Below are 8288 nucleotides of genomic sequence, written 5' to 3'. Positions count from 1 at the left end.
AAAACCTAGTATAACTATTCATAATTTATTCAATTTATTCTTAAATTTATATTCTTTATTTAATTTGTTTTTATATAACTAAAAATTTATGTTTTTAAACTTTTAATTTTTTGTCAAATTGTACAATAATTCTGTTTGAATCCATTGAAAAAGACTAATTTAATATTTTAAAATAAGAAATTAACTTAGAGTTTTTAATATTATAGTAATAAAATAAAATATGAAAACTAAATAAATAATTTAAACCTAAAATCAACTATTTAAAAGTCATTAATTAGAATATTTAAACGGCATAAATTATAATTATAAAAATGTATTAAAAAATATCTAAAGAAACATCAGAAGTTTTATACATTTATAAATTAATTTATTTACTGTGACATGTAATACAGAAAATCCTAAATAGTACAGTTTCAAAAGAAACAAGAAGGAAAACTAAATAGTAAATTAGTATGAAAAGTGGGAAGACCCGCATAAAACGAAGTTCTGTTTGATTTGGATTCCCTCCTCCGCCTTCATTTTGTTGCTTCTGCTTTCTTTCTTCTTCCTTCTGCTCAGCACAAATTCACGCTTTCCCAATCTCAAATAACAGTAACAAACACTTCCCAAATACGAGATGGGAGGTAACAAACGTAAGAGACCACACAAATCCAAAACCTCCGCCCCGGAAACCCTAGACCACCCCACCCCCGCTCCCTCCCCTGCTCCCGTCACCGCCACTGCCACCGCCGTTGCCGCTCCTAACTCTGCCTCCAACACTGCCTCAATGGAGGACGTCTTTTCCGTTAGCAATGTCGAGCTCATCGACAACACCGTCTCTCCCCGCGTTCGCCGCCACCGTGGCCGCCCCAAGAAGGTCCCCGTCCACTCCGACAAACCCCTATCTCTTGCGACGGGGCGCCGCCTTTCCCGTCCACTCGACAAAGGAGACGGAGACTTCTCGGTTCCCGGCGACGCTGGGATGTCCACCTTGGTGGCGATGGAGGTGGACAAGGGGTGGGAGGCGCGGGTGTTGCCGGCTATGGACTCCGTGGTGAAGGTGTTTTGTGTCCACACGGAACCGAATTTCTCGCTGCCGTGGCAGCGGAAGAGACAGTACAGCTCGAGTAGTAGCGGGTTTGTGATTGGCGGGAGAAGGGTTCTGACGAATGCGCATTCGGTGGAACACTACACACAGGTCAAGCTCAAGAAGCGTGGCTCTGATACCAAGTACTTGGCCACTGTGCTTGCCATTGGAACCGAATGTGACATTGGTAACTAACTCCTTACCTCTCACTCTCCTTGTTAACTTGTTTCATTTATCTATTATTTGCCTTTGCAGTATTTTTTTATGGATGTCAAATTGGAACTCGTATTTACGTTAGACAGAAGAAAAAGTTGTCTTTGTGATTCGCGATACTTGGTTCTCTTCTTGTATGAGCATAGAGAATAGTAGTTTTTCGGAAGTTGGCATTCAATGGAGCAAACTGAATCATCTTTACTTCCAGCAGTGCTATTTGATTGAAAGGATTGAGTTTGAAGAAGGACCAGTAGTGTATTTTTAACCTACCGGGAAGGAGGTAGAGAAGTTGCTGGAGGAGAGAACAAAATCATTTAGCTTCTGAATTTAATTGTAATCTTATTTACTTTTAATGGGATAAAAAGAGGAACTGGAGGAGTGGAATCATTAGACCATAACTAATGAGGATTGAGTCATGATTGCCTCCAAAAGAGGGTGCATATGAAATTAAAAATAAAAGAGAATCATAAGACAATAGCAGTGAATAAGTGAAGGGAGCCTACATATATTTGTTACTGCACATGCTTATTATATGAATGAGATTTAAGTAATGTATATAAATATATTTTATTTGCACAATGACTTCATTAAGGATCAATAAATTGGGATTCGATATTTGAAAATGATTTGTTGATATTCTAAGCTATTTTGTGAAATATGAAGAATAAGTTGTGTCAACCTTTCTCGTTAAGGGCTTTTGGTTGTGTTAGCTCATAATGGGTGTTTGCTAACACATTAGGAATCTATGTTAACAGAAAAATAACGTTAAAATCAATGCAAAGGCAACTATCTGTTGCCCCAGGGTCTCTAAAATATTACATATGAGGCTTTTGGTTATACATTCGAACATAGTTCAAATTGATATATTTAATTTTACACTTGCAGCCATGCTTACAGTGGATGATGATGAGTTCTGGCAAGGGATGTCACCTGTAGAGTTTGGGGAGTTGCCTGCACTTCAAGATGCGGTAACTGTTGTGGGGTACCCAATTGGTGGAGATACTATCTCGGTGACCAGTGGTGTTGTATCACGCATTGAGATTCTATCTTATGTTCATGGTTCTACAGAGCTTTTAGGTTTACAGGTTAGGTTGAAATTATTAGTCTTCATCTTTATCATTTAATGTCTGTTTGGAAGAGCTTGTGGGGGGGCTTATTTCAGCTTATGAAAATAGCCTAAGATTCCCAGGAGCTCATTTTACCTAAGCTCAATAAGTTTCTTGTTATAGCTTATAAGAAGAAGCTTTTTTTAGCTTATTCCAAAGAGTTCCGTACTTTCATAGTCAAATTTATTGAATTAGCCCTCATGTGATTTGAGCTCACTAAATAAGCATTTAATCAAGTTGTATAACCCAAAATCCAAATTTACCTTTAGTTATGATTCATTACATGTATTCTGATTTCCCCTCGTTAAGGTTTCTTTTGCAGATAGATGCTGCTATAAATTCTGGCAATTCTGGAGGACCTGCATTTAATGATAAAGGAAACTGTGTGGGGATTGCATTTCAGTCCCTTAAGCACGAAGATGCGGAGAATATAGGTTATGTCATTCCAACACCAGTTATCATGCATTTCATCCGGGATTACGAGAAGAATGGAGGCTACACTGGTAATATGGTAGCTACAAACTAAGATATAGATTTCAATTTTAAAAGATGTTACCTGTGTGCTAATTTTTTCAAGATTTGAATCTTTATATACTGAGATGGTTCTTTCTCATTCTGTTGTAAGGGTTTCCTATTCTAGGGGTTGAGTGGCAGAAAATGGAAAACCCTGATCTGCGAATGGCAACAGGCATGAGACCTGACCAGAAAGGTGTGCGCATTAGAAGAATTGATCCCACTGCTCCAGAATCCAAGGTTTTGAAGCCATCAGATGTTATCCTTAGTTTTGATGGGATTGATATTGCCAATGATGGAACAGGTGAGTGGTCATTTTTCAGTTTCTTTATGAATTATGTGCAGAATGTAGTTTATATTTGTTTATTAAAAACTAAAAAAAAAATCTTGAATGGAGTTATCATTTCTTATTTGATGGCAACTCTAATAGAGGAAGGTAGTTATATTAAACATATGACTTCTTTTAGAACAATGACAACATTCGTTAAATTAAAGATGTCGCACTCAGCTCTCAGCATGCTACCAAATTTGTGTCTTTTACATAAACTGTTGGTTTTATGACAAAATGTGCGTTGGTAAAAGAACTTAACTCCTTGGACCCTTTTTTAAGGAATGTCAAAACTCAATATTGGATAGAACTGATGGAGTGTATTTCTCTCCAGATCTGTCTACTTTTTCCATTTGGATTAGGTTTTGTGGTTAAGGTTTTGTGTTACTAATTTCAATTTAGATAAGACAAGTAGAAACAAAACTTTGCCATCTCTGTTAGTCATAGTACATTACTGTATGAATTCTAGATCTTTTGTCATAAAGTAACTGCCTATATTGGTTTGCTGTTTTTTCTGTATTTGTTTATTGTTTTAATTAGCAATAATTTTGGCTTAATATAATAATCCATCTTCCTGTGGCCAATATATAATATATCAAAGATTTGAGTTTAACAGTTCATAATGTTGTAAAGTCTTGGTCGTGGGTGTTCTTTTCAGTTCCATTTCGACATGGAGAGCGCATTGGCTTCAGTTATCTCATCTCACAGAAATATACCGGGGATAATGCAGCAATTAAAGTACTGCGAAATGCAAACATCTTAAAATTTGACATTAAACTTGAAACTCACAGAAGGCTTATTCCATCACATAGCAAGGGCAAGCCTCCCTCGTATTATATAATTGCTGGATTTGTTTTTACAACTGTTTCGGTTCCATATCTTCGTTCTGAGGTCAGTGGTTAATCCAGTATCCGTATGCTTTTAATATATCAGCTATTGGGTGTCTTGGGTGATGCCTTTTGTTTTAGCATTTTTTAATTGATATGGATGCTCTTGCAAAGTTTCTGCTTCCAAGTGAAGGTTTAGTACGTTTGCGAACTCGACAAACTTAACCTGATCTGGTATTTGAACTTGTGGCATATCCATGCCCAAGTGGAAAATATTCATTATTGCTGCATGAAACACTGTATCATGATTCATGAGAACATTGAGTTACTTAGAAATTAAAATTATTTAATATCTATAAAAATGTTATGCAGAATAATTTGGATTTTGTAGAAATATATAAAAAAAATATCATGCCATGTTATAGTTTCTGTGCAAGGAATGTCGTGCTGTCGAACTGGTCATTGTGTTTATTGCAATAGAAAGTTGTCATTATTTCGTAATATTGACATGTAGGATTTTGAAATTATATGTATATAGGTAGAGCTGTCAAAACGGGTAATCCGGCTCGACCCGGCCCGACCCATCACGGGTTGGTCACTTAGTGAGTCAATCCAATCCGACTCACTTATTAGCGAGCTGAAAAAATTCGAACCCGGCTCGATCCACCACGGGTTGGTAGGTTAAACGGGTTGGCTCACTGACTCATTTAATTATAAGTTTTTTTTAAATAAAAAAATTATTATTTTTTAATTCAAATCTAAATAAATATCACTCTAAAACGATGTTAAACTCCAAAGACAATTCAAAATAAAAAAAAGTATCATACAATCCAAGCGTAATTCAAAAACATGTACAAAAGGCGAACAAATAAGTTTTTAATATTGTTAATTTTTGTCTCACTTGTCCATTTATAATATTAGAGTCTTAAATAGATAAATCTATAATATTTTTCTCTCTTGAAACATCTTCTTTATCACTATCTACAATATAAAAAAAAATGCTAACTAATAATATTGAAACACAAAATAATAAATAATTAAATTAAATTAGGTGGGTTGGTGAGCCAACCCGGCTCACCACGGGTTCAACCCGGTGAGCGGGTTCTAAGTAAGCCGGGTTGAAAACTAGTCCGCATAAAAAAATTACATTTTTTTCAAATCCAACCCGGCTCAAATCCGTGGTGAGCCGGGTTAGCTAGCAGGTTACAACCCATTTTGACAACACTTTATATAGGTTTCACTCTAAAGTTTCATTACATGAGAGTGTATATAGCAACTTGTACCTTTTTTTTTTTTAATTTACTTCACTTTTGGCACTGACTAGTAAATTCATTTATTCACCTTGCATTTGCTAACTTTCTTGTGGATGGAGCCATTCCTTTACAACCCATTTTATCTTCTATGAGCAGTATGGAAAAGATTATGAATATGAAGCTCCAGTCAAGCTTTTGGATAAATTGCTGCATTCAATGCCACAATCACCAGATGAACAACTTGTTGTGGTCTCTCAGGTATGTTTTCTGTCTGTCTTTTCCTTCTGCTGTTTCTCCTAAGGATCTTATGAAATTGAGATTATCTCTTTGACACTTTGAAGGTGCTCGTGGCTGATATCAACATTGGATATGAAGATATTGTTAACATCCAGGTTGTTAATGGTTATGTTCCATTTTTTTGCTTTCCTTGCTAACAGCTATATTGGCTTAACCACTCAATTGTTTACCGCTTTTTATTCTGTATATCTATGAAGGTCCTTGGTTTCAATGGTAAACCAGTGAAAAACCTGAAGAGCCTGGCCACTATGGTAGAGAGCTGCAATGATGAATATCTAAAATTCGATCTAGATTATGATCAGGTTCCCTAGCCATCCTTCCCCGTTTTATGTGTTTGTGTGAAAATGGAAGTAGCTTTATAACTAAACTAACTAATCGTCTTGAATGCAGATAGTGGTCCTTCGCACAAAGACTGCAAAAGCAACTACCCTTGATATTCTTGCAACACACTGTATTCCATCAGCGATGTCTGATGATCTTAAGTCATGATCTGGATCACAATGTGGTAGATTATGCATCACTATCTCAAGTTATTATTTAACCGGGTAACAATGATGCAGATACGTAGGCTTGACATAAATGGTAGTGGGAGTAATGTTTTGTTCAATTGCTAATACTTGTCGTGATCCTCGTGGTTCCGCATTTTGAAAGGGGATGAGAGATAGAGTAAGCAGGATTTACATTAAAATTCATTATCTTCTTATACATTACCTTTTCTCAAATTTTGAGGGAAATTAGAGAGATGTAAAGAGTCATTAATTTCACCAGTGTGACATATACCAGAGAAGGCAACGCACAATAGAAACTAAATATTAGCGGCGAAGGTTCAAAACCATATTGCATGTTTGGTTTTTCTTCATTTGAAAGTTTATCCACCTCCTGAGAATAAAATATTTTAGCTTCTGCTTCTTATATATTATCTTGACGAGCTTTTTCTTGTTAGCTTACATCCTCAGCAGGATGTAAAACATACTGAAAGATTGTTTCCCACATTAACTTATCCCTACAATACTATGTAAAATCCATGGCAATTTTGGCTGGACAAATCATATTAAAAGAAGGGAAATGCAAAGCTGATGTACTGCTGCAAAGATCACGCTAGACACTATTAAACAGACAAACAGAAAATTGAGTTAGAATGTCAAAGTAAATTTCTGGATTGGTTAACAATCGACATGTATCTTAAGAAAAAAATTTCTATTCGTGAGTCACTAATTTAGATATGTACAGATTGCAATGGAATGAATTTTTAAAAGTATTGAATCTCAAAATACCCATACCAATGTATAAGAATGTTTGTTTATTAATTTCCGTTTAAAATATAAATAGTTTTATTTTCATTTTAATTAAAATAAAAAATAGTAAAAGATAAAGAGATAACATAAAATTATATGATTAAGAGATAATTTTGTTTAATTAGAAAAGTTTAAATTTGTATTCACTAGTATAATGTTATTTTTTAAAAGTCATCTTAATTATAATATATTACATTTTATATTACAAGTATTAAAACTTATAAAAAACTTAAGGTATTTTAGATTTATCTTAAAAGATTTATGTCAAACAAAGTTTTAATGAAGTATAACATATAAGACAGTTTACCGAATATTGTTTCTAGGATGAGAGGTGAACGACTTGAATTGGATTTTTGAAAAATGATCTTGAAGAAGAGCACACAATATTTTATTTGTTTTAGTTACTAAAAATCTGGTATATGTTAGCTTTGCACCAAACTGTCAGCATTTATATTTGGAAGATATAGCAAGAATCTAGTTGATTATTGAAAAGTTATGAAGAAGGAAATTTGATATCTTTAATAAATAAATTTTTTTATGCTCATGTACATATAAGGTGATAGTTTGGAGGTTATATGTTTCTTTCATTCAGACTTAGTTAGCTACACTGAGACAAGAAGATGTACACTTGATAATGTTTTATAATAGCTTATGAAATTATAACCAAAAAATTTAAACATTGATTGTTATTTTCATTCGACTTCGTATTTTGGTTTGAAGTTATCTTATTATGTTTATGATTAAAAAGTTTTATATCTAGTTTTAGAGTCGTTAGTTCGTTAAAATTTCATCATCATTATACTTACTTTTATTTTTAAACTTTTTATTTAATTTTATGTTTTTTCATTTATTTATGCACATATTTGTTTATTTTGAAAAAACGCATTTAATTGAAATGGATTAATTAGAGCTAAGAGTTTATGATGAGATATATTGAGACATACAAATTAAATTTTATGATATATTGAGACATGGAGAATAATACTCATTATTATTAGAGGAACTGATAGATCGAAAATATTATTTATTATTAGAAGAAAAATCACTATGTTCATATATTTAGTTTCTTCAGTTATTTTTTTTTTCTTCACATGATTATCATGATTGTGATCCATTTATCAATGCTAACTCTATATTATCAAAGTAATGTTACCAATTATTATGTGTCATGAATTTCACATCAGTTTCAACTTTAAAAACTCTATGATAGATAAAAGTCTATAAATTGGATGCATCTTTTATGTTAAGCCTACTCTCTTCTTCAGCATACAATACCATTGTGTATCGAGAACAAGATTGAAAGAAGAGACTGGCTGAAGGTACATTCTTTTGCTTATGCACTTTAAATGATATGAATATGTTTGGTTGTAATTACTAGTCATTTTGGTCA

General features: G+C 33.7%; 1 protein-coding gene across 1 annotated transcript; it reads left to right on the top strand.

Moving 5' to 3' along the window:
- Window positions 1–457: 457 nt before the first annotated feature.
- LOC124821006 (protease Do-like 9) lies at window positions 458–6515 on the top strand. The gene is made up of 9 exons (XM_047292804.2): window positions 458–1253; window positions 2165–2364; window positions 2708–2888; window positions 3011–3202; window positions 3885–4117; window positions 5463–5564; window positions 5648–5698; window positions 5801–5905; window positions 5994–6515. Exons 1-9 carry the CDS (start codon window positions 617–619, stop codon window positions 6090–6092), a joined length of 1800 nt encoding a protein of 599 aa, XP_047148760.2. The 5' UTR covers window positions 458–616; the 3' UTR covers window positions 6093–6515.
- The last annotated feature ends 1773 nt before the right edge of the window (window positions 6516–8288 follow it).

This window comes from Vigna umbellata, chromosome 1 (assembly GCF_029865625.1).
Source record: "Vigna umbellata cultivar VRB3 chromosome 1, Vumbellata_1.0, whole genome shotgun sequence".
In the NCBI taxonomy this organism is placed as follows: domain Eukaryota; kingdom Viridiplantae; phylum Streptophyta; class Magnoliopsida; order Fabales; family Fabaceae; genus Vigna; species Vigna umbellata.
Note: the sequence above shows the minus strand (reverse complement) of the source record. Positions and strands in the feature narration are given on the sequence as shown.

Coding starts and splice junctions, on each gene's coding strand:
- LOC124821006 (XM_047292804.2), top strand. CDS start 617: ATGGGAGGTAACAAACGTAAGAGACCACACAAATCCAAAACCTCCGCC. Junction 1,254..2,164: donor TGGAACCGAATGTGACATTG/GTAACTAACTCC, acceptor TTACACTTGCAG/CCATGCTTACAGTGGATGAT. Junction 3,203..3,884: donor TATTGCCAATGATGGAACAG/GTGAGTGGTCAT, acceptor TGTTCTTTTCAG/TTCCATTTCGACATGGAGAG.